Raw genomic sequence first — 25,315 nt, 5'->3', positions numbered from 1 at the left:
TCCAGAGTAGCTGGGACTATAGGCACACACCACCCTGCCCAGCTAATTTTTGTATTTTTTGTAGAGACAGGGTTTTGCCATTTGTCCAGGCTGGCATCATATACTTTAAATCATGTCTAGATTATTTTAATACCTAATACAATTATTAGGTAGATTCAAAAACAATAACATTTTTTCACCAACCTTAATGCTATGTAAATAGTTGTTATACTGCTGTTTAACAGCAGTATAACAATTTTGGCTTTCTTCTTGTATTATTTTGAATTTGTAAAAATTGTTTTTTCCTCAATATTTTCAATTTCTCCTTATTCAAATCCATGGATTCAAAACCTGCAGATACGAAGGGCTGGCTGTATATGTATTTATGATTGTCCTACTAGATTAGTTATAAAGTGTCATTTAATATGTTGTGAAAGTTATGGTACAGCCTGGGCACAGTGGCTCACGCCTGTAATCCCAGCACTTTGGGAGGCCGAGGCAGGTGGATCACGAGGTCGAGAGATCGAGACCATCCTGGTCAACAAGGTGAAACCCCGTCTCTACTAAAAATACAAAAATTAGCTGGGCATGGTGGTGTGTGCCTGTAGTCCCAGCTACTCAGGAGGCTGAGGCAGGAGAATCGCTTGAACCCGGGAGGCAGAGGTTGCAGTGAGCCGAGATCATGCCACTGCACTCCAGCCTGGTGACACAGCAAGACTCCGTCTAAGAAAAAAAAAAAGGATGGGGGGCCGGGCACAGTGGCTCATGCCTGTAATCCCAGCACTTTGGGAGGCCAAAGGTGGGTGGATCACGAGGTCAAGAGATCGAGAACATCCTGGCCAACATGGTGAAACCCCGTCTCTACTAAAAAATACAAAAATTAGCTGGGCATGGTGGCATTTGCCTGTAGTCCCAGCTACTTGGGAGGTTGAGGCAGGAGAATCACTTGAACCCGGGAGGTAGAGGCTGCAGTGAGCCGAGATCACGCCACTGCACTCCAGCCTGGTGACAGAGTGAGACTCTGTCTCAAAAAAAAAAAAAATGTTACGCTTTAGTGGAAAGAATAAAAGAATAGTTGAAAAAATAAACATTTAAGTTATTTCAAGAAAGGTAGCCTGGTGAAGTTTTTCACCTTCAAACTACGTCCCATTCAGGGCTCTGCCACTAATTAGCTATAATCTTTCCATGAATTACATCAGCTTTGAGCCTCAGTTGCCTCACCTGTAAAATGAGAGAGAGGAATTGGATACTCTCTCTAAGATCACTTCCAGCTCTGTCATTCTATTCTATAATTCTGTTATGCTGAGGAAGAAATTCACATTGTGTTAACTGTATGAGTCAAGCTGAAAATGATTATTAAAGTGAGAAAAAGCCAATTGTTTCTCTTAGGAAAGCGCAACTAAATTTGAGAATAACTTTTCTCAAGTTTTAAAAAAGAATTTTAATATTTTTAGGGTTTTGACCTATTTAGATAGGGTCTCACCCTGTCACCCAGACTGGAGTACAGTGGCTCAAACACAGCTCACTGCTGCCTCAAACGCATGGGCTCAAGTGATCCTCCTGCCTCAGCCTCCAGAGTAGCTGAGACTACAGGCATGTGCCACCATACCTGGCTAACATTTGTATTGACCTATTTATTTATTATGATTTCTATCTTAACTATGAGAAACACCAAAAAATATGAGTAAGCATCACTGAAAAGAGTTATCATGTAAGAAGTTTTTCTAAGTTTTAGCCCCAATTTCCAGGTCAAGACAAAGCCACAGAGAGGGAAAAGGATGTTAGGATGGGAGTTCATATTTACATAAGCAAGAACTTTACAAACGGTCTCCTTGAGCTCTCGCAACCTTGTAAGATAGGTATTATTCTCCTTTCACAGATGAAGAAATTGCTACCCTTTTTTTTTAACAAGTAGATTTGGCTAAAAAGAACTATGTCAAATATTCCTTTCCATTTTCTTATTTCTCTAATGGCAATGATATAAAACCTATCCCACTTCTCCCACCTCCTTAGCCCCAGGCCCATTCAACACCTGCGTAATTAGGAATTGAAACAATAATTTGGGTTTAAAGGACCTATTATATGAAACTAATGCTGGGGCGGTAGTCTCCATTCATAGTTCAAAGTACAAATTTAATCCACTAAAATGAAAACAGGAAAAACAAGTACCGAAATGTAAATAATATAACAACAAAAATAACAAAATATCGTAAGACACAGGGCCCAATCACATTATATACACTCACTACACCCACTCTACCCTAACTTATCCCGTAATCAAAGAGATGGGGGAAAAAAACAAATATAGCAGGAAAGGCAATATAAAGCCATTAATTAATTAACTGGAATTTAGTTTGTAAATTCTAAAACCATTTCTCAAGAATTAAGACAATGCTTAAATGAGACAGCTTATCCTGTAAATAAATGTTTTTTAAAAAAGAAAAAAAAAACAATGCTTTTGATCAGCAGACTAAATTATTACAAATAAAGATAAGTACTTACTACAAAACAACTGGAATCTTTGCATGACTCAAATATAAAATTAAGTGGTGACTTGAAATTCTAGAGTGAACTTTATACAGAAAAGGAACGTCTACATGTAGACACTGGGAACTCTTAGGAGGGGGGAAAAGATTTGGATATAGTTATAGTTTTGACTTTGCAAATGATCAATTTTTGCAGAATTAGATGGAAAAGATCCAGTGCTTTTTATAGTTCAAACACAGACAAATGCTGGTAAGTCTCCAAAAATGTGATTAGAAATTGGAGTGCTGAGTGATTTTAAGAACCTGAAGCAACAGCATTTCTAAACAATTCTTAAAATAAACTTGTTAGCCACATCAGTGTTGTGCATTAAATTTCACAACTCATGGAGAGGGGAAAAAAAAGTCTTGCTTAACTCTAAACACACAAGTTTTAGAAGAAGAATTTTAATGAAGTGTGGCTCCCAGAACAGGAAAAGCCTTATGTTAAAACAATTCAGTCCTTGAGTCCTTGGACAACAACTGGATTGAACTACCTAACTCACTTGGAGCTGAAGTGTCCTGGAAAACATATTTTAAAATTTTTAACACTTTTCTCCCCTTGTAGAACACTTTAAATGTAAACTTAAAGTCTAGACTATACAAATCAAATTCAAGTTAATGACTATATAACCAAACTAAGTGGCAGACAGTGCAAAGGTGAAGAACTGAGTGAGGATTTATATACTAAAACAGAAACAGGGCCATCATTATTGAATTTTTAAAACTCTTATTTAAATTTGCAACGTTTTGGCCAGGCACGGTGGCTCAAGCCTATAATCCCAGTACTTTGGGAGGCCAAGGCATACGGATCTCCTGAGGTCAGGAGTTTGAGACCAACCTGGGGAAACCCTGCCTCTATTAAAAATACAAAAATTAGCCAGGCATGGTGGCGCTCACTTGTAATCCCAGCTACTCAGGAAGCTGAGGCAGGAGAATCCCTTGAACTCGGGAGATGAAGGGTGCAGTGATCCAAGATTGCGCCACTGCACTCCAGTCTGGGCGACAGAGCAAAACCCTACCTCAAAAAGAAAAATAAATAAATTTGCAATGTTTTAAATGAATATCACTTAAAGTAGTAATCAACAGAAGTTAGGAGAACATAGTAATACTCTTTCTCTTAGAAAGTACAACAAAAATATAATTTTTTACAGTTTTACTCTCAAACATTTTTCTGTAGTAACATGCCTTACTCACCTTTACAACAGTTTTGTTGTGAGAATCTTGTAATATAAACCTGGATGTTCTATGAAGCATTTTTAAACTTCTAGTTTATACCCTACTGACTCTTATTCAAGTGTTTTTAAAAAACATTTAAACAACTATTCTTCTTTTCTTGCCCATATTTTTATAATTTCCAAGAGGTTTTAAGGATCTTGAGAGAACATTTATTTCAAAAGTATCTACTACAATTACTAGTCAGGAAAACAAATGTAGGTAGAGGAAAGACTTAATATTTTGTCCTATATACATCTTAATCATCCTAACGGTAGAAACTCACAGGAAACTTTAAGATACAAGATGATATGAGAATCTCAACATAGAAAGCTGTCACTATAACTACAAGCAGTGTACAAACATGCTTCTACTTTTACCTACGTAAGCTGACAGATGTTTAAGATACTGGGTTAACAAAGATCTTTTAGTAAAGTGACTTAGGCAGGCTTAAACTAGCAAGGATTAAGGATGAATCCTTACTAATTAATTGGAAGATCTGAGACATATTTTATATTTCATTTTACAAAATCAGAAATATTTATTTTGAAACAAGATAAGAAGACATGGTCTACCTGCCAAAAAACTACCACTCAGAAAAAGTTTTCATCCACAAAGCAGGAAAAACAAAACCATTTACATTTCACATTGGCACCAAAAAGGTTAACTGCCCTGCCTTCTTGGATTAGAAAAACTAAAGCTGAGTGATAAGTAGTTTTGCAGGCGTCTGAACATGCCTAAGCCTTTTAATCAGTAAAATACTTTCTAAAAATTCTGATTACAAAAGTAATACATACTTACAAAAAATTCAAACAGAACAAAATGGAAAAAAAAAAGAAAGGCCCCTATAAAACCCCTCTGGGGCCCCTCCCCCACCCCCCTGAAGAGAAACCACATTTAACAGTTTGGTGTATATCTGTCCAAATCTTTTGTTCTATACATGTAAAAAACATACATACTTTGATTTGGCTCAGACTATACATAGTGTTTTGCCACTTGCATTTTACACTTAATATATCTTTGACATCTTTTCATGTCAGTACATGTTGGCTTGATAGTATTCTATCATTAAATACCCTTTCAGAAATGGCAAATCACTTTAAAAAAATCATTTGCACAAGTACGTGTTTATAATGTTAAAAGAAAATGGACAGAATCCTAAAACACAACAACAAACCTCTAAAAATAATCTCTATCTTTCCACTACTGTGGAACAATTTATTCCTTTTTCACACAAAACAAATTATGTGATTGGGGAGATTAACTGTAATCTCCACATTTATACACAGAACGCTCCATTTGTTAAGCCTATCTGAAAAGAATAAAAAATCCAGATGATTAATTCACTTACACTTAGAAATTAAGTCAGTATACTATGAATACCCATTGTGATCAGTTATAATATGATGCTTCTTAGTCTAGGGTTTAAATTAAATAACAATAAAAAAAATTGGATAAATAATACAGCTAATACCCTGAAAAATCCAGAAATTCAAAGATATTGCCAACTAAAATACTGCCATGTACATTTTTTTTCCTACTTGGTAGCAAATGCTAATGGAATTCAATCCTGATTACTTAAAGTCGGTTCACATCATACATTAAATCAGGGTAATAACAAGAACATAACACACCTACTATAGAGTTAGATTAAGACATAAAAATTTTTTGCTTGAAAGTAATGACTGTGTAGCACATGGGACATTTGTCAACTGCTTCAGCACATTGTTTACAAGTGACTAGATGTCCACAAGGAACAAAAACGACAGCAATATTTCTATCCATACAGATTTTGCAAAGCTTCTCCTCTTGCAGGCGCCTTAGCTGCTCTTCAGTACTAATCTCTGCACAAAGAGAAAAGAATTATGCCAGTTTTAGACCTTCTTAGTTGTTTAAATTCATTGAAAACATTTATCGAAGCTCTACTACGTGCCAAGCACCCAACAAGTGCTGGGAAATATGATGACTCACAAATGGCATCTGCTCTTTAACAGCTCACATGCTAGTGGGAGAGAATGTAAAATGAGGCTACAGAGGTTAAGCACAAAGTACAAAGTGATAAGTGCTATAATAAACTTATGTACAAAGTGCTCTGGGACAAGATGAGAGAACAAGTTCTTCTGCTCAGGCCAGTTGGAGAAGGCTTTACAGGATGGCAGTGGCTGGGTCAGGGGAGGAGGGAAGTAGAGGTGTGATGTTTAAGTGTGGACAATAATTTGCCAGGCAGAAAAGCAAGGGTTAGGTAAAAGGAACAGCATATGGAAAGGTCACAACTAATTCCAGAAATAGAGGGATGGATTTGAAGGACACCTCTGAAGTGAGACAAGTAGGATTTGGTGACTGACTGGATATGAAGGCTGAAGAAGAAAGACAAACTTAAGTTGATTTCAAGACTGTCAGATTGGCTGACAAGGATATGGTAATGCCACTAGGAAATATAAAAGGAGGTAGAAGTTTGGAATCTTCAGATATTTTTGAGTTGTTTTCCGGACACCCATATAAAAATATCCAGTAGCCAACTGAAGACTTAAATCTTGAGGTCAGGAGAAGTCAGGGCTAGAGAGAGAGACCTGGATGTCATCAGCATATAGGTGGCAATGAGGTACTTGCTTAATTCAGCCTTTCCCCAAATAGGTTTTGGGAAATGTTAATATGCCACAAAAAATGTGTTTCATGGTCACATATAACAATAATGACAATAGCAACAGCAGTTAACAGGAAGATAGCATAAACAGTAGGTGCTAGGCACTATTCCAGATGCATTACATATTTTAACCATACCTTTATAATCACAACTATTTATTTAACATCTTTATAATCATTATGTACCAGTGGTTTGCAAATATGGCCTCTCATGACAATAACCTAGGGCATATTTAAATAACAGATTTCTGGGCTCCATTCAAAGACTATAAAGTTGGCAGGGCACGGTGGCTCACGCCTATAATCCCAGCACTTTGGGAGGCCGAAGCGGGTGGATCACGAGGTCAAGAGATTGAGACCATCCTGGTCAACATGGTGAAACCCCGTCTTTACTAAAAATACAAAAATTAGCTGGGCGTGGTGGTGCACGCCTGTAGTCCCCGCTACTCGGGAGGCTGAGGCAGGAGAATTGCGTGAACCCAGGAGGTGGAGTTTGTGGTGAGCCGAGATCTCGCCATTGCACTCCAGTCTGGGTAACAAGAGTGAAACTCCGTCTAAAAAAAAAATAAAAAGATTAAAAAAACCCCAAAACTGTAAAATTTCTGGGGTTGGGCATACTGGCATTTGAGAACCACTATTATCCAGGACAGGGCAGTACAGTACAATATAGGATAGTATAGTCTATGTTCCCACTTAGACTATGCATTTGTACAATGCATTTCCCTTTTTAACTATGGGGTTCTTTTTTCATGGCATCCTTTTAACACTGTGTTGAACACTATTCTGAAAACAGGTTTGGGGAAACAATGGTTTATTTAACAAATATTTACTGGATGCTTAACTAGGTTCTAGGTGCTAGGGATACAAGCAACAAATAAATAAACCTCAGGCCCCAGTTGTTGATAGACAAGGAAAGAACACAAGCAAACAGGAAATTATAAATGGTATGATGACAAAGATAATTACAATGTGTTATGAAAAGCACAGGAAGGGTGTGTGTACGTGTGTGTGCATGCATGCATAAATGAAGGCCTCCTGGAGGAAATTACATCTAAAACTAGGTCCAGAAAAATGAATTAGGAGTTTACCAGGAGATGGAGACTGTAGGGTCTAAGGGAAGAGGGAGAAGGGTGCTCTAGGCAAAGGAATGGCATAAGCAAGCTCCAAGGAGACAGACAGAATGTGGCCTGCAAGTGCACAGGCAAAGCTTGGGCACAGAATTTCAGAAAATAGCATGAGATAAGGCTACAAAAGCACACCTGATCATGAAACACTAGGCAAGCCATGTAAAGGAGTTTGGACTTGACCCCAAGGGCTCTGGGAGCCAGTGAAGGGTTTTAAACTAGAGACAGATATGATCACGTTTCTCTGGCTAGAGGGTAAAGGAAAGGATTATTTAATCTCTTTCTTCTTAAAAAGCACCCTCTTGGGCATAATAAAAACTACAGGCTTGGCCGGGTGTGGTGACTGAAGCCTATAATCCCAGCAGTTTGGGAGGCAGAGGCAGGTGGGTCACCTGAGGTCAGAGGTTTGAGACCAGCCTGGCTAACATGGTGAAACCTCGTTTCTACTAAAAATACAAAAAATTAGCTGGGCATGGATGGTGGCGAGTGTAATCCCAGCTACTCAGGAGGCTGAGGCAGGAGAATCGCTTGAACCTGGGAGGCGGAGGTTGCAGTGCCACTGTACTCCAACTTGGGCAGTCAGAGCAAAACTCTGTCTCAAAAAACAAAGAAACAAAAAGCTTGTTCTAATGGGCAGGGCAGAAACCAGTTCCAAAATAGTGTAAAAAACAAAGCTCAACTGGGTGTGGTGGCTCAAGCCTGTAATCTGAGCCCTTTGGTAGGCTGAGGCAGGCAGATCATCTGAGGTCAAGAGTTTGAGACCAGCCTGGTCAACATGGTGAAACCTGGTCTTTACTAAAAATACAAAAAAAAATTTAGCAGGGTGTGGTGGCACATGCCTGTAATCCCAGCTATTCAGGAGGCTGAGGCAGGAGAATCACTAGAACTCAGGCGGGGGTTGCAGTGAGCTGAGATCCTGTCACTGCACTCTAGCCTTGGTGACAGAGCAAGACCCTGTCTCAAGGAAAAAAAAAATCTCTACCAGCACCAGGAGTAGATAAGAAGGAGCTCCTAATTCTGCTGTGGGTGCAGGAGAAAACTTGAGAGAAGTGACTTCTAAGCTGAGCCTTGAAAGATGAGTTCACAAAGTAGATTCAGGGAGTTGGGGGTAGAGTGGGGAATGGGACTAGATATACAGATACAGAAATTTAAAATAATAATAAATAAAAAAATAGATATACAGATAGAGAAAAGGTACTCAGGGCAGAGGAAAAAATATAAGAAATAGCCAGGTGCAATGGTTCACACCTGTAATCCAGCACTTTGGGAGGCCGAGGCGGGCAGATCATGAGGTCAGGAGTTCAAGACCAGCCTGGCCAACATGGCGAAAACCGGTCTCTAGTAAAAATATACAAAATTGGCTGGGTGTGGTGGCGGACACCTGTAATCCCAGCTACTTGGGAGGTTGAGGCAGGAGAATCCCTTGAACCCGGGAGGCAGAGGTTGCAGTGAGCCGAGATTGTGCCATTGCACTCCAGCCTGGGCAACAGGGCGAGACTCAGTCTCAAAAAGAAAAAAAAGAAATGGTACTATATGCTGATTTATATTATAAGAAATCATCAACACTAAAAAAAGAATCAAGTGTGTATTTCATGCCAAAAAAAAATCAAAAGGAGAACAAGTAATTTCCACATTACTTTTAGATACAATGCTGCAATGAGTTAAAAAGCAACACTGGACCAGACACCTAGCGTAGCCGAATTTAGACAAAAAGTAGAACAGTAGTTGCCAGGGGTTGGGAAGAGAGGGAATGGAGAGCTGTTTAATGAACACGTTTTTGTTATTATTTTATTTTTATTTTCATTTATTTATTTATTTTTGAGGAGGAGTCTCACTCTGTCACCCAGGCTGGAGTGCAGTCGTTCGATCTCAGCTCACTGCAAACCCTGCCTCCTGGGTTCAAGTGATTTTCCTGCCTCTGCCTCCCAAGTAGCTGGGACTACAGGTGCCTGCCACCACTCCTAGCTAATGTTTTGTATTTTTAGTAGAGATGGGGTTTCACTATATTAGCCAGTTAGTTGATCTCCTGACCTCGTGATCCGTCCGCCTTGACCTCCCAAAGTGCTGGGATTATAGGCATGAGCCATTGCACCCAGCCTATTATTATTTTTTAAAGATGGGGTCTTGCTCTGTGTCCCAGGCTGGAGAGCAGTGGTGCAATCATAGCTCACTGCAGCCTTGAACTCCTGGTCTCAAGCAACCCTCCTGCCTCAGCCCCCCGAGTAGCTGGAACTATGGGTGTATACCACCATGCCTGGCTGTTTAATGAATGTAGAGTTTTGGTTTTGCAAGATGAAGAATTCTAGAGGTTGACAGTGCAACAATGTAAATGTACTTAACACTATTGAATCATACACTAAAAATGGTTAGTATGATAAATATATGTATACTTTATCACAATTTTTTTAAATCTCAAAAAACAAACAAACCTGAAACAAACCCCAAAACACTGGACCAGAAGTCAAGAAATCTGAATTCTATTTCCAACTATCTCGGTGATCCTGGGCAATAGCCCATTTGTACTTCAGGTTCCTCATTGAGGTCATAAAAGTTAGAAAATGATCTTTAAGGCTCCTTTGGTTCTGATTGTTTGTGATACCATATCATCTCTTTTTTTTAAATTTTATTTCATCCTTGTATAAAGTCACTAACTTCAGATGGTGATATTCTGGGCATAGATCTTTTCCCTTCAGACCAGTAGTTTACCACTGGCAATTACTTCCCTCTTGACTTGAAGGTAACTACTGGATTCTACATACTTCCCTACAGCACCTTTCCCCTTCTACTTCCCACAAAGGCCTTTTCTAGGTCAGAAGGTTCCTGGAAGATGAACCATAAAGGCTACACAACTTTTGATGTTATTTGCTAATATTTATAATCGTTTAAAACCTCTTCTAGAATAAACTGATGTTATTTATTCATTTTACTATTAGAGCAGATTCATGTGGAAGAACAGATAAGAAATGAATATGGGTTATTTGATTTTTATATCATGTACAGTAATATATATATAAAGATTAAAATATGTACTTTAGTATATACACTAAATAAAGGGCTTTATCTTACACTACATAATTTTTCCAAAGAAAGAAAAAAAAGATACTGATTTGGTACTATTTTTACAAGAAATTTTACTAGGGTATTCTCTGTTACATAGCCATTGGGAAAAAACATAGCACTGAATCCAGGATTCCTCAGTAAGTGACAATGTTATATTTTCTCTAATAACCTTCACCTGCTTCACTTCAGTTAGACCCATCCTTATTTTATATAAAATTAAAAGATTCTTAGTGCCAATCTTTTTTCCTCATCAGCTTTTGGGAAGACAAATAGGCAGCAGTCTCAGCGTGAGTAGACAGCCTGTATCAATTACTCGCCTCTCAATTTAGTGAGACGGAGGAGAGTTCAAATGAATTCCAACCCTTAGGCCCTCCTTCCCATACCATCCTAGTTTGTAGTCTCAGTGATAATATGAGCCCCCATTGACTCCTGTTAGATAGAGAAAAGATACTCTCCCTAATGCACCGTCCCTTGATCTCTTCCTATTACAACCTGCTAAATCCTTCTGCTGCAGATGCGTTAAGGTTTGAAAACTAACAACTTACAGCCAAACTTCATTAAGCTCATGTTTAAGATGCAGGAAAAAAATGACACAATTGCTTAAGTATTTCTGTTATAGCAGAAAGATTCCAGCCTGGCCAACTTGGTAAAACCCCATCTCTACTAAAAATATAAAAAATTAGCTGAGTGTGGTGGTGCATGCTTGTAATTTCAGTTAGTCAGGAGGCAGAGGTTGCAATGAGCCGAGATTGCACCATTGCACTCCAGCCTGTGTGACAGAGTGAGACTCCGTCTTAAAAAAAATAAAAAATAAAAAAACGAGAAAGAAAGATGACCAAGTAAAGGGTTTATTTTAACACCACCAAGATTAAGTGGAGCTTGTGTAAGTTTTAAAAAAATGCATCTATAAGGAAAAAATTGGTAGCTTTCCATTGATTCTTATATCAATGAATATGTTAAATATCATTAATGTTCATACTGCTTTATGTAATTATATGAATAATGTTTCAAAAGCACTTGAAATATCTTAAAGATCAAAAGGATCTTAAATGTGTCAAAATAAGTATACATTTAAGTTTTTTAGCAGTAGAATTCTCATCTTTTTTGAGGGAGGACTGCCAAGAGCTTCAAGAACAATTATAGGTAAAGTACCCAAAAGTGTACTCAGTTTGAAACCTCTTTTTTAACCTTTGATATTGTTGGCAAGCACTATAGTGTCCATCATCCTTAAATGAAGCATATGCACATTTTTTTCTTTTTCTTTTTGAGACAAGATCTCGCCCTGTTGCCCAGGTTGAAGTACAGTGGCATGATCATGGCTCACTGCAGCCTTGACCTCCCGGGCTCAGGTGATCTTCCTCATCAGCCTTCCAGGTAGCTGGGACTATAGGCACACACCACCATGCCCAGCTAATTTTTGTATCTTTTGTAGAGACAGTTTGTCTCATTATGTTGCCCAGGCAACATATTTTTAATCTTTTTTCCATGATTAATGTAAAGGTATTTCAAAATGCTATTTGGGAAGTAATTAGGTTTAGATGAGGTCATGAAGATGAGACCCTCATGATGGGATTAGTGTCCCTAAAAGTAGAGGAAAAGAGACCGGAGTACTTGCTCCATCTTGTCCCACCTACCCCCAACCCATGCCACTTGAGGACACAATGAGAAGGCAGCTGTCTGTAAGGCAGGAAGAAGGCCCCCACCAATAACCAAATCAGCCAGCACCTTGATTTTGGAGCCTCCAAAACTGTCAGAAATAAGTCTGTTGTTTAACACACCTAGTCTTTGGAATTTTGTTATGGCAGTTTCAGCAGACTAACACACAGCATTAAGCATTAAGGTTATGTTTAAAAAATGTCCTTATCTGTCTGCCCCAGCCTCCCAAAGTGTTGGGATTACAGGAGTGAGCCACCACACCAGGCCCTTTCTTGCTCTTTAAAACAGCAACGCATACCATTCTGTAATGAAGTCTGACTTGATTCATCTTGTGTACTGTCTTTCTGAGCATTCACTAGATCTGCAACCAGAACCTCAAGTGATTTATAGTTGCTCCCAGATATCTGAATTTTTTCCTCCATTGTTTTCTTAATGTCCTTGAAACTGAACCCCATTCGTATAGCTTCTTGGACCATAGGATTTTGGAAGATGGTTTCATCTGAAATAAAAATTGGTGAGGAAAAAAACATAGAATTTAAACAATTATTTTCATTATCACAACTCAATGGCAAAATACAGTTAAAAGGAAAAAATTAATCAGCAAACAAAAGAACAAAAACAAACCAGCAAAGCAAAGCTGCTTTGGGAAGCTTTTTTGAAATATTCAGGCACTGAAGAATCACTTCCAGAATCTTACAATTAATTGTAATGCAATGAGTAAGTATTTTGTAGTGTTTTGGATTATTGAAGATTAGGGGCTTTAAAAATCTGAACTGTTTTGAATCTAGCTGTAGTCATTAACAGTTAACCTAAAGTACTTAAAGAGTGGATATTATTACTGAGTCACTAGCAATTATTTAGCAAAAATGATGTGAAATCAGGAAAGTCCCAGTTTATGACCCTGAATGGATCAATTTCCTACCTCTCAAACTTTGTTTCTGTAGCAGAGGGGGTAGGACTAGATAAGGCAAGAAAGTCAATGGAAGCTTGTTTTTATGATACTCAAAGTAGAAACACAGCAGGTGTAGGGAAGTGCTAAGAGAGGACACTTATACCCTCTGACTCATCAATTACACTCTTGGGTATTAAAAATGAGTGTGTAAAAAGAAAAAAAAAAGGAGTGTGTATCTCTGCCAAAGATACGTAGAAGAATATTCATAGTAGTGTTATTTATAATAGCCCCAATCTGGAAACAACTCAAATGTCCATCATCAGGTGAATAGATAAATAAATTGTGGTATATTCAGACACTACACAGCAAGAAAAAAAAAACTATTGCCACAGACAATACGGATGAATCTCATAGGTATAATGAGTAAAACATAATCATAATTCATCATTATGCCACAAGAGTACCTACTGTATGAGTCCATTTATAAGAACTTCAAAACTAATCTATGGTAATAAACAAAATTAATCTATGGTAATAGAAGCCAGAATATAACTTGGGGGCAAGTACTGATAGGGAAGGAGCATGAAAGAGCTTTGTAGGGTTATGGAAATGTTCTATATCTTGATCTGGGGGATAGTTACACAGATAAATATATATATATATTTTTTAATATGTATTTAGCATATATATTTTACTTAATATATATTTTAACATATACATGTTAAAATTCATCAAGTAGAAAACTTATGATTAGGGTGCTTTAAGCACTTTACTGTATGTACATTATAGCTTAATAGATGCTTTTTGAAAGAGAGGAGGCCAGGTTCAGTGGCTTACACCTGTAATTCCAGCACTTTGGGAGGCCAAGACAGGGAGATTCCTTCAGGCCAGGAGTTTGAAACCACCCTGGTCAACAAAGCATGACCGTGTTTCTATTAAAAATATGTATATAAAAAATAAGGCTGGGCATGGTGGCTCAGGTCTGTAGTCCTAGCACTTTGGGAGGCTAAGCCAGGCAGATCGCTTGAGCCTAGAGTTTGAGATCAGCCTGGAAAATCCTGTCTCGGCAAAAAATACAAAAATTAGCTGGGTGTGGCAGCACACGCCTGTGGTCCCAGCTACTGGGAAGGCTAAGGTTGGAGGATCCTGTGAGCCTGGGAGGTGAAGGCTGCAGTGAACTGAGACTGCACCAGCCTTGGCAACTAAGTGAGATGCTATCTAAATAAATAAATAAATAAATAGAGGAGGCTGGATATAAAGAACATATATAGTAAATAACAAAAGGCATTTTTATGATAGGAAAGTAACTTAAGATTTGTGTTTTGATAAAGAAAAACTCTGTTGGGAGGTTATAATGCAGACAAAAGACCAGTTAGGCGACTACTACAATTGTCCAGATGAAAAATAAGGGCCTGAACTAGAGCAGAATCAGTGGGAAAGTCTGAAGCAACATTAAAAAGGTGGAATTCGGCCAGGTGTGGTGGCTCACGCCTGTAATCCAAGCCCTTTGGAGGCCAAGGCAGGTGAATCACCTGAGGTCGGGAGTTCAAGACCAGCCTGACCAACATGGTGAAACCCCATCTTAAAAAAAAAAAAAAGGTGGAATCCATCAAATCTGATGATTAATTAAATGTAAAAGGATTCCAGAGACCAAAGAGCTTAGGAACAACATAAATTACTGGGCAACCTAGTGAACTGTAGTACTATTAACCAATATAGGAGAAAAAAGTGCAGGACTGGATTCAGTCTAAGTGGTTTTTAGAGATGCATTCTATGTGGAAATGTCCAGAGGGCAACTAGACATTGCTCCTTCCTGCTTCTCTTATCTTGACTTGTTTTCTTTTTTTTCCAGTTTGTTTTGTTGCTCCTTTACTTCTGCCCACTTAATTAGATGTTGGTGGCTCCCTTACAATCCCTCGTGGACCCTTCTTAAAAATGGTCTTTCCAGATGCTTCCCCTACCAGTACCATCTTACTCTCATTTATACAGGTTTTATTACGCCCCTTCTTCAATGTCCCACAGGTATCTCAAACTCAACTTGCTAAAAACAAAAAGGAAGAACATGGACCCCTACCTGATACCATATACAAAAATGAACTCAAAATGGATCAAAGACCAGAATATAAGAGCTAATACCATAAAAATCTTAAAAAAAAAAAAAAACATATAGGTATAAACCTTGGTGACCCTGAATCAGGCAATTTTTTTTTTTTTTCAGACAAAGTCTTGCTCTCTCGCCCAGCTGGAGTGCAGTGGCAAGATCTTGGCTCACTGCAACCTCTGACGCCCGAGTTCAAGCAATTCCCCCTGCCTCAGCCTCCCAAGTAGCTGGGACTACAGGTGCATGTCACCACGCCTGGCTAATTTTTTGTACTTTTTTTTTTTTTAGTAGAGACGAGGTTTCACCGTGTTGGCCAGGATGGTCTCGATCTGACCTTGTGATCCGCCTACCTCGGCCTCCCAAAGTGCTGGGATTACAGGCGTGAGACACAGCGCCTGGCCACAGTGGTTTCTTAAATGTGACATAAAAAGCATGAGCAAAACCCCAAAAAACAGATAAATTGAATTTCTTCAAAATTAAAGACATTTATGCTTCAAAGAACACCAACAAGAAAGTGAAAAAGGTGGCCAGGCACAGTGACTCATGCCTGTAATCCCGGCACTTTAAGAGGCTGAGGCAGGCAGACTGTTTGAGCCCAAGAGTTCGAGACCAGGCAGGGCAAAAATGGTGAAACCTTGTCTCTATAAAAAATACAAAAATTCTGGCTGGGCACTGTGGCTCACACCTGTAATCCCAGCACTTTAGGAGGCCAAGGTGGGCGGATCATGAAGTCAGGAGATTGAGATCATCCTGGCCAACATGGTGAAACCCTGTCTCTACTAAAACCCAAAAAATAGTTGGGCATGGTGGCGCCTGCCTGTAATCCCAGGTGGTGGTGCACACCTGGAGTCCCAGCTACCTAGAAGGCTGAGGCAGGAGAATCGCTTGAGCCAGGGAGGTTGAGGCCACAGGGAGTATGACTGCACTACTGCACTTCAGCCCAAGTGACTAAGCATGACCTTGTCTCAAAAAATAAATTAATTAAATTTAATTTAAAAATGGGCCGGGCACAGTGGCTCACGCCTGTAATCCCAGCACTTTGGGAGGCCAAGGCACGCGGATCATCTGTGGTCAGGAGTTCAAGACCAGCCTAGCTAACATGGCAAAACCACGTCTCTACTAAAAATACAGAAATTAGCCAGGTGTGGTGGTGCACACCTGTAATCCCAACTACTACGGAGGTTGAGGCAGGAGAATCGCTTGAACCCAGGAGGCAGAGGCTGCAGTAAGCCCAGATTGTACCACTGCAATCCAGCCTGGGTGACAGAGCAAGACACTGTCTCAAAAAAAAAAAAAAAAGTCAAAGGAGATGAAGAGACATTTCTACAAAGATTTACAAATGGCCAATAAGCACATGAAAAGATGCTCAGCATCATTAACCATCAGGGAAATGCAAAACAAAACCACAAGGAGATACCATGTCACATCCACTGGAATGACTGTGATAAATAAGACAGACAATGAATGTAGAGAAAATGAACTCCTCATACACTGCTGGTAGGAATGTCAAAGGGTGCGGTCACTTTGGAAATCTGTCTGGTAGTTTATCAAAAGGTTAAATACTGAATAACCACATGACCCACCAATTCCATTCCTGGATATATACCCAAGAGAATTAAGAACATGACTATACAAAAACTTATACATGAATGTTCATAGAACCATCATTCATAATAGTCAAAAAGCAGAAACAAGCCAAATGTCAACTGACAAACTGATAAACAAAATGTCACATTATTTATACAATGGACTCTTTCTACCATAAAAAAGAACTAAGTACTCGTATATGCTACAACATAGATGCACCTTGAAGACACATATCACATGATTCCATTTATATTAAACGTCCTGAATAGGCAAATCTATAGACAGAAAGTAGATTACTGGTTACCTTGGTCTAGGGGCAGGGTGGGCAATGGGAATGACTGTTGATGGGTGAGTATGGAGTTTCTTGTTGGGGTAATGACAGTGTTCTGCAATTAAAGAGTAGTAATGCCACTTGCTGCAGAGAGTAGCCCTGCTCTGCAGAAGCAGCCATGGAGCAGAATTTACGTGTTTTTTTTTTCTTTTTTGAGACAGAATCTCAGTCCATCACCCAGGCTAGAGTGCAGTGGCACAATCTTGGCTCAGTGAAACCTCCGCCTCCCAGGTTCAAGTAGTTTGTATGCCTCCTGAGTAGCTAGGACTACAGGTGTGTACCACCATGCCCAAGTAATTTTTCTTTTTGAGGTATTTTGCTTTTTTTGTCCCAGCTGAAGTACAATGGTACAATCTCAGCTCACTGCAACCTCTACCTCCGGGGTTCAAGCAATTCTCCTGCCTCAGACTCCCGAGTAGCTGAGATTACAGGAGCATACCACCACGCTCAACTAGTTTTGTATTTTTAGTAGAGATGGGGTTTTACCACGTTAGCCAGGCTGGTCTTCAACTCCTGACCTGAGGCGATCTGCCCACCTCGACCTCCCAAAGTGCTGGGATTACAGGCATGAACCACTGCGCCTAGCAATTTTTGTATTTTTAGTAGAAATGGGCTTTTACCATGTTGGCCTGGCTAGTCTTGAACTCCTGACCTCAAGTGAGGCCACCTCGGCCTCCCAAAGTGCTGGGATTACAGGCATGAATTTATTATATTTTATATATAACAAAAATAGTAGTAATAGTTGCACAACCTTGTGAATATACTAAAAAATATTAAATTATACACTTTATAGGATGAAATTTATGATGTATGAATTATATCTCAATTTTAAAACGTCAACCATAAACCAGAAGTCTCATTAGTCATAAAAAGAGTAATATGCATCATAACAATGATTAAATGCCACAGGATATTATCAAGAAATGTTATAGATGCTGGATGCGGTAGCATACAGTTGTAGTCCCAGCTACTTAGGAGACTAAGACAGGAGGATGACTTGAGCCCAGGAATTTGAGGCTGCAGTGAACTATGATTGTGCTTGTGAATAGTCACTGCATTTCAGCCTAGTCAACATAGTGAGATGGTCTCAAAAAACAAAGTGCTATATAGTATCTCTGTTTCTTAGAAACTTTAACAATATAGGCTAAACTAAATGATTTCTTAGGTTGTATTGTTGATGCCCATTATAAAGCCCATATCAACGAATATTAAAGTAGCTCTCCTTCTCAAGCATATTTACGAATACCTATACAGTACTGTCTTGCCTTGTAATTCTTCTCTCTTTTGAGACGGAGTTTTTGCTCTTGTTGCCCAGGTTGGAGTGCAATGGTGCGATCTTGGCTCACTGCAACCTCCACTTCCTGGATTCAAGCAATTCTCCTGCCTCAGCCTCCCAAGTAGCTGGGATTACAGGCATGAGCCACCACACCTGGCTAATTTTGTAATTTTAGTAGAGACCCAGTTTCACCATGTTGCCCAGTCTGGTCTCAAACTCCTGAGCCCAAGCAATCTGCCCGCCTTGGCCTCCCAAAGTGCTGGGATTACAGGCATGACCCACTCTCCCCAACCTAAATTTTTAATTTATAGTAATCGCATCCCAAATAAATATATTATGATGACCTTGAAAGAACACGCCTATCTTTCCACCCCATAAATAATAACTATAATAAATTGGCAGTTAAATTAAAGGGATATTTAATTTAACAAGCATATTTACCAATTCTTCTAGTTAGTGATGGTGTTTTCTCAGTAGTTCTTACCTATAACAGAAATATGAATTGTAAAAGTTAGAATTATTTTTGGTAGAGGCAATCATTTCAATTTGAAAAGTTAAATTAATCATAAATTTAAAATAAATTGGCTTTATTCCAATTCAATATGTGACTATTCACAAGAGGTATAGCCTGATGGAGCTAGAAGGAAGTTATAAGATTATCTAATCTAATCCTTCATTTTACAAACAAGAAGCTGAGGCCCAGGGAAAATGAATGACTTTAAGGTAGAGTCATTCGGGCAACTCTAGTCTCCCATTTTAGTCCAGCATTCTTTCTACCTATTACTGATGCCTTGGCCACCCCAGTTCATGATATCAATTTTTTAATTTTTTTATTTTTTGAGACAGAGTTTTGTTCTTGTTGCCCAGGCTGGAGTGCAGTAGCACGATCTTGGCTCACTGCAACCTCCACCTCCCGGGTTCAAGTGATTCTCCTGCCTCAGCCTCCCAAATAGCTGAGATTACAGGTGCCCACCACCATACCTGGCTAACTTTTTGTATTTTTAGTAGAGACTGGGTTTCATCATATCGGCCAGGCTCATCTTGAACTCCTGACCTCAGGTGATCCATCTGCCTTGGCCTCCCAAAGTGCTGGGATTACAGGCATGAACTACCACACTCTGCCCATCCTATCAATTCAGATACATTTTTGAGATTTTAAATATTGTCTGCAAAATGTTTAAAACTACTTACAAGTACAAAGCATACTATACAAATACCTAATTTCAGAAGATGAAGGAACGTTTAGTGTTCTAGTTCTTCAAGCTCATTTTTGCCTACAGTAATACTTAAATCAGTTTATCCTGATTCCCTTTTCACAAATTTACTTCAGGTAAAGAATAAGAAAACACTTTTTAGCCTCTCTCTCTCTCTCTCTTTTTTTTTTTTTTTGAGACAGAGTTTGGCTCTGGTGGGATACCCAAGCTGGAGTGCAATGGCGCGATCTCAGCTTACCGCAACCTCCGCCTCCAGGGTTCAGGCAATTCTCCTGCCTCAGCCTCCTGAGTAGCTGGGATTACAGGTACACGCCACCATGCCCAGCTAATTTTTTGTATTTTTAGTAGAGACGGGGTTTCACCATGTTGACCAGGATGGTCTCGATCTGTTGACCTTGTGATCCACCCGCCTCGGCCTCCCAAAGTGCTGGGATTACAGGCTTGAGCCACCCCTCCCGGCCTCTCTTTTTTAAGAGATAGGTTTCGCTTTCTCACTCAGGCTAGAGTGCAGTAAAGTGAACATGGCTCACTGCATCCTCTGACCTTCTGGGGTCAAGCAATCCTCCCGCCTCAGCCTCCCAAGTAGCTGGACTGCATACAGGCATGTACCACATGTCTGGCTAATTGGTTTTTTAAATTTTTTGTAGAGACAGTGTCTCACTATGTTGCCTAGGCTGATCTGAAACTCCTGGGCTCAGGCGATCCTCTCTCCTTGGGCTCTCAAAATGTTGGAATTACAGGAGTGAAACACTGTGCCTGGCTAGCTCTCACCTTTAAAGCCCATCATACATTTACCATTATTTTGTTTTTAAATTAAAATTTTTGTTTTGATGTAATGCTCACATAAATTGATCTATACTATACTGTGAATTTTGCATGGAGAAATAACTATAAAACAAGTGGTATAATATTTGAAAATATAAATTATATAATGAGACTTACCAGACACTCCTCAAGTGAATGGGTTAAATGAATACTGTTTACATATTCTTGTCCCTTTTGTTCCAACAGATATTTACACCTAAACAATTAAAAGGATAAACTTTAGTAGCTGATAAATTAGTGAAGTATAAGCAAAGATATAATCTCCATCATATTAATTCTATTAATTCCATTAACTTGCTTTTCAATACTTCTAAGGAGCCACAAAGTAAACCGTTACCCAGTTCCCTATCTGACTGTCATTTTAAGGTTAAAAAAATTCCCTTTGTTATGTTACCTCTGCTAATGTTAGTACAGGAAAAAATATCAACTTGTGAACTTTCTAAAACAAGTTATTAAATTAGCACCTTGACTTTTTTTTTTTTTGAGACAGAGTCTCACTCTGTCACCCAGGCTGGAATGCAATGGTGCGATCTTGACTAACTGCAACTTCTACCACCTGGGTTCAAGCGATTTTCCTGCCTCAGCCTCCCCAGTAGCTGGGATTATAGGCATACAACACCATGCCTGGCTAATTTTTGTATTTTTAGAGACAGAATTTTACCGTGTTGGTCAGGCTGGTCTTGAACTCCTCACCTCAAGTGATCTGCCCACCTCAGCCTCCCAAAGTGCTAGGATTATAGGCATGAGCCACTGCACCCAGACAATCTTCTTAATAGGTTTTAGTTAGAGAATTAATCAATTGCCCATTAAAAAGGAATTCTTTAGGCTATTCAATATTTCCTTTTAAAGCTGTTTAAGGCTAAGATTTCTTTTCAAATGATCGCTCCGAAATATTTTCTTTTTTTTTTTTTTGATATAGGGTCTCACTCTCTTGCCCAGGCTGGAGTGCAGTGGCACTGAGCACAGTGGCGTCATCTCAGCTCAAGCAACCTCTGCCTCCCCAGCTCAAGCAATCCTCTCACCTCAGCTTCACAAGTAACTAGGGCTAAAGGTGTATGCCACCATGCCTGGCTAAATTTTTTTGTATTTCTTGTAGAGACAGGGTCTCACTATGTTGCCCAGGCTAATCTCAAACTCTTGAGCTCCAGCAATCCACCCACCTCAGCCTCCCAAAGTGCTGGGATTACAGGATTGAGTCACCGCACCCTACCCAGAGATTTTAAAATGTGAACAGCTGTGTGTCATAGAGATAATGAGATACATTAATATTTCCTAGGGGTATAATGGCTTCTTAAGGAATCTCCTTGGCAACATGGGCTCTCATGCCGATCATAAAAGAGCCTACTTCCAACAACAAAAGAGTACACATTTCCTAATTTGTATTTAGAAATGGAATAACCTAGAGGCTGGGCGTGGTGGCTCACGTCTGTAATCCCAGCACTTTGGGAGGCTAGGGCAGAAGGATCACCTGAGGTAAGGAGTTCAAGACCAGTTTGACCAACATGGTGAAACCCCGTCTCTGCTAAAAAATACAAAAATTAGCTGGGCGTGGTGGCAGGTACCTGTAATCCCAGTTACTCAGGAGGCTGAGGCACAAGGGGCGGAGGTTGCAGTGAACCACGATCAGGCCACTGCATTCCAGCCTGGGCGACAAGAGCAAAACTTCGTCTCAAAAATAAAAACTAAAAAAAAAAAATGGGATAATCTGGCGAGGCACGGTGGCTAACAACTGTAATCCCAGCACTTTGGGAGGCTGAGGCGGGCCAATAACCTGAGGTCAGGAGTTCGAGACCAGCCTGGCCAACATGGTGAAACCCTGTCTCTACTAAAAATACAAAAATTAGCCAGGCATGGTGGTGGGTGCCTGTAATCCCAGCTACTTGGGAGGCGGAGGCAAGAGAATTGCTTAAACCCAACAAGCGGAAGTTGCAGTGAGCCTAGACTGTGCCGCTGCATTCCAGCCTGGGCAACAGAGTGAGACTCTGTCTCAAAAAGTAAATAAATAAAATAAAAAATAAATGGGATAATTTGAATGTCATAGATATGATACATAAGCAGTGGATGTTTTGGTGATACATAAGCAGTGGATGTTTTGGTCATCAGAGAAGGCTTAGGTGGGTTTTTTCCTCATTTTTATAAATCTGGCATGAATTTCAAGCCATAGTGAAGGCAGAAATCGTTGAGGCAAAAAGTAATTCAAGTCTCCCACTGCATGCTATCCAATTTGCCTGTGAATGAATGAATAATTGAGTATCTTACCCTGGATACCATTTAGCATGTTGTTCCCAAGGGTCTTCACTGGGCTTCCAATCAGTTAGCCCTCCTCCACAGTGAAAGCACTTTACTTTATCACTGTCACCTAAGAAAACATACAAGAATATATGTATTTGTGCGACTAGAAGCTTACACAAAAATATTCAGTTAACACCTAAAAATTAAGCACATCTAAAAAACATGAAAATCTCACAGCTTAAAACAAGACATTCAAATTCACATCTAAGTAACACTTACAATCTCTATCATTTGAGGAAGAAATACTAAATTCACTGATTCAATCTGAGGTATTTTTACAGAACAAAAATAAAACTGTCCAAGTTTTATGTCAAAATTAAGATTGCGACTTTCTTTTTTTTTTTTTTTTTTTTTGAGACTGAGTCTTGCTCTGCTGCCCAGACTGGAGTGTAATGGCACAGTCTCAGCTCACTACAACCTCCACCTCCTGAGTTTAAGTGATTTTCCTACCTCAGCCTCCCAAGTAGCTGGGATTACAGGCATGCACAACCACACCCGGCTGATTTTCTATATTTTTGGTAAAAACGGGGTTTTACCATGCTGGCCAGTCTGATCTCGAATTCCTGACCTCAAATGATCCGCCTACCTTGGTCTCCCAAAGCGCTGGGATTATAGGCGTGAGCCACTGCACCCAGCATACTTTCTTTTTAGTATGTTATTTGGGCCACCAATATTGTACCTACTGTTTCAAACTGTGAAACTTTAAAACAAGTTATTTTCCAAGTGTTAGTAACATTAAAGTTCTACATAATGGAATTATGAGATAAGTTTCCCTAAGTTTATAGCCACATGACACTAAACAAACCTTCAAGATTACTATATAATGGTACATAAATAAAAATCTTTTGAAATAACCAATATTTTATAGGAATTATTCAATCTTAAAATAAATGGGTCAAATATATAATGGCATAATTTTTAAAAATATCTTTAGAAGCAATTACACCAATGACCCTTCCTGGCATGTCTACCATAGTTCATTTGAAAAGCACTCATATGAAGCACCAAGCATAATACAAGGCAGCTTCCATATATATACTTTGTGTACTAAAGGCAGATGTCAATTTTACTACAGCATGAGCCAAACTAAACTCTCTAATGTTAGCTCTTTTTATAAAGTTATTGTGGGCCAGGCACGGTGGCTCACACCTGTAATCCCAGCACTTTGGGAGGCTAAGGTGGGCAGATCACCAAGTCAAGAGATCAAGACCATCCTGATCAACATGGTGAAACCCTGTCTCTACTAAAAATACAAAACAGCTGGGTGTGGTGGCTCGCATCTGCAGTCCCAGTTAATTGGGAGACTGAGGCAGGAGTATTGCTTGAACCCAGGAGCGGGAGGTTGCAGAGAACCGAGATTGCGCCCTGCACTCCAGCCTGGTGACAGAGTGATACTCCATCTCAAAAAAATAAATAAATAAATAAAGTTATTGGGAAGATAAGCATGGTAGCTCACGCCTGAAATTCCAACACTTTGGGAGGCTGAGGTGGGCAGATCACTTGAAGTCGGGAGTTTGAGACCAGCCTGGCCAACATGGTAAAACACTGTCCCTATTAAAAAACACAAAAATTATACAGGTGCAGTGGTATGTGCCTGTAATTCCAGCTACTCAGGAGGCTGAGGCACAATAATAGCTTGAACCCAGGAGGCAGAGGTTGCAGTAAGCCAAGATCATGCCACTGCACTTCAGTTTAGGTAATGGAGTGAGACTCTGTCTCAAAAAAAAAAAAAAGTGCCAGGTGCAGTGGCTCACGCCTATAATCCCAGCATTTTGGTAGGCTGAGGCCAGCGCATCACCTGAGGTGGGGAGTTTGAGACCAGCCTGACCAACAAGGAGAAATCCTGTCTCTACTAAAAATACAAAATTAGCCGGGCGTGTTGGTGCATGCCTATAATCCCAGCTACTCGGGAGGCTGAGGCAAGAGAATTGCTTGAACCTGGGAGGCAGAGGTTGCAGTAAGCTGAAACTGTGCTATTACACTCCAGTCTGGACAAGAGTGAAACTCCACCTCAAAAAAAAAGTTATTAAAGTTATTGTGGGCCAGGTGGTCCAGTCTGGGCAACAAGACTAACAATCCGTCTCAAAAAAAAAAATTATTAAAGTTATTATGGGCTAGGTGTGGTAGCTCATGCATGTAATCCAAGCACCATGGAAGGCCGAGATGGGCAGATCATGAGGTCAGGAGATTGAGACCATCCTGGTCTTGGTGAAATCCCAAAGAAGAGAAGGGAGGGGAGGAGAGAAGAGGGGAGGGGAGGGGAGGGAAGGAGAGGAGAGGGGAGGGGAGAGGAGGGGAGGAGAGGGGAGGGGAGGGGAGGAAAGAAAGGAAGGGAGGGAGGGAAAAGGAAAGGAAAAAAAGAAAAAGAAAAGAAAAAAAAATTGTGAAGCTTAGAGAAAATGCATGAAGTATACATACTGTGCACATATAATAGGTGCTCAATAAATCAAAGTATTTTATTGGACCCATTTTGTTATTGGAGATGTCTACCATCTTTTGCATGTTATTACTTCCTAAAAACAATTACATGAAGAGAAATGTGACTCATAATATGGTAGTCTTTTTCACATAAGTTCAGTAGTTACGTTACAGGTTCAA

At 39.7% G+C, this 25,315-nt stretch overlaps 1 protein-coding gene and 1 pseudogene across 10 annotated transcripts in view; one reads left to right on the top strand and one right to left on the bottom strand.

Annotated features, from left to right (window-relative positions):
• Positions 1–25,315, top strand: part of LOC103790361 (small ribosomal subunit protein bS21m pseudogene) — a 107,164-nt pseudogene that overhangs the window by 60,352 nt on the left and 21,497 nt on the right. The window lies entirely within an intron of this gene.
• The window catches only part of XIAP (X-linked inhibitor of apoptosis), a 45,782-nt gene continuing 24,109 nt past the window's right edge, over positions 3,643–25,315 (bottom strand). For 6 of the 9 annotated variants that reach the window (XM_035288967.3, XM_078362341.1, XM_002763235.7 and 3 more), the window contains 5 exons: positions 22,685–22,784; positions 20,543–20,621; positions 18,828–18,870; positions 12,498–12,698; positions 3,643–5,560 (listed from right to left, as the gene is read on the bottom strand). In XM_035288967.3, the coding sequence (XP_035144858.2) occupies positions 5,367–5,560; positions 12,498–12,698; positions 18,828–18,870; positions 20,543–20,621; positions 22,685–22,784 (617 nt within the window). In that variant the 3' untranslated portion in view covers positions 3,643–5,366. The remainder of the gene's footprint in view (positions 5,561–12,497; positions 12,699–18,827; positions 18,871–20,542; positions 20,622–22,684; positions 22,785–25,315) is intronic. The other 3 variants (XM_078362344.1, XM_078362345.1, XM_078362346.1) reach the window with 1 other exon arrangement.

Source organism: Callithrix jacchus, chromosome X, assembly GCF_049354715.1.
Source record: "Callithrix jacchus isolate 240 chromosome X, calJac240_pri, whole genome shotgun sequence".
NCBI classification, from domain to species: Eukaryota; Metazoa; Chordata; class Mammalia; order Primates; family Cebidae; genus Callithrix; species Callithrix jacchus.
Note: the sequence above shows the minus strand (reverse complement) of the source record. Positions and strands in the feature narration are given on the sequence as shown.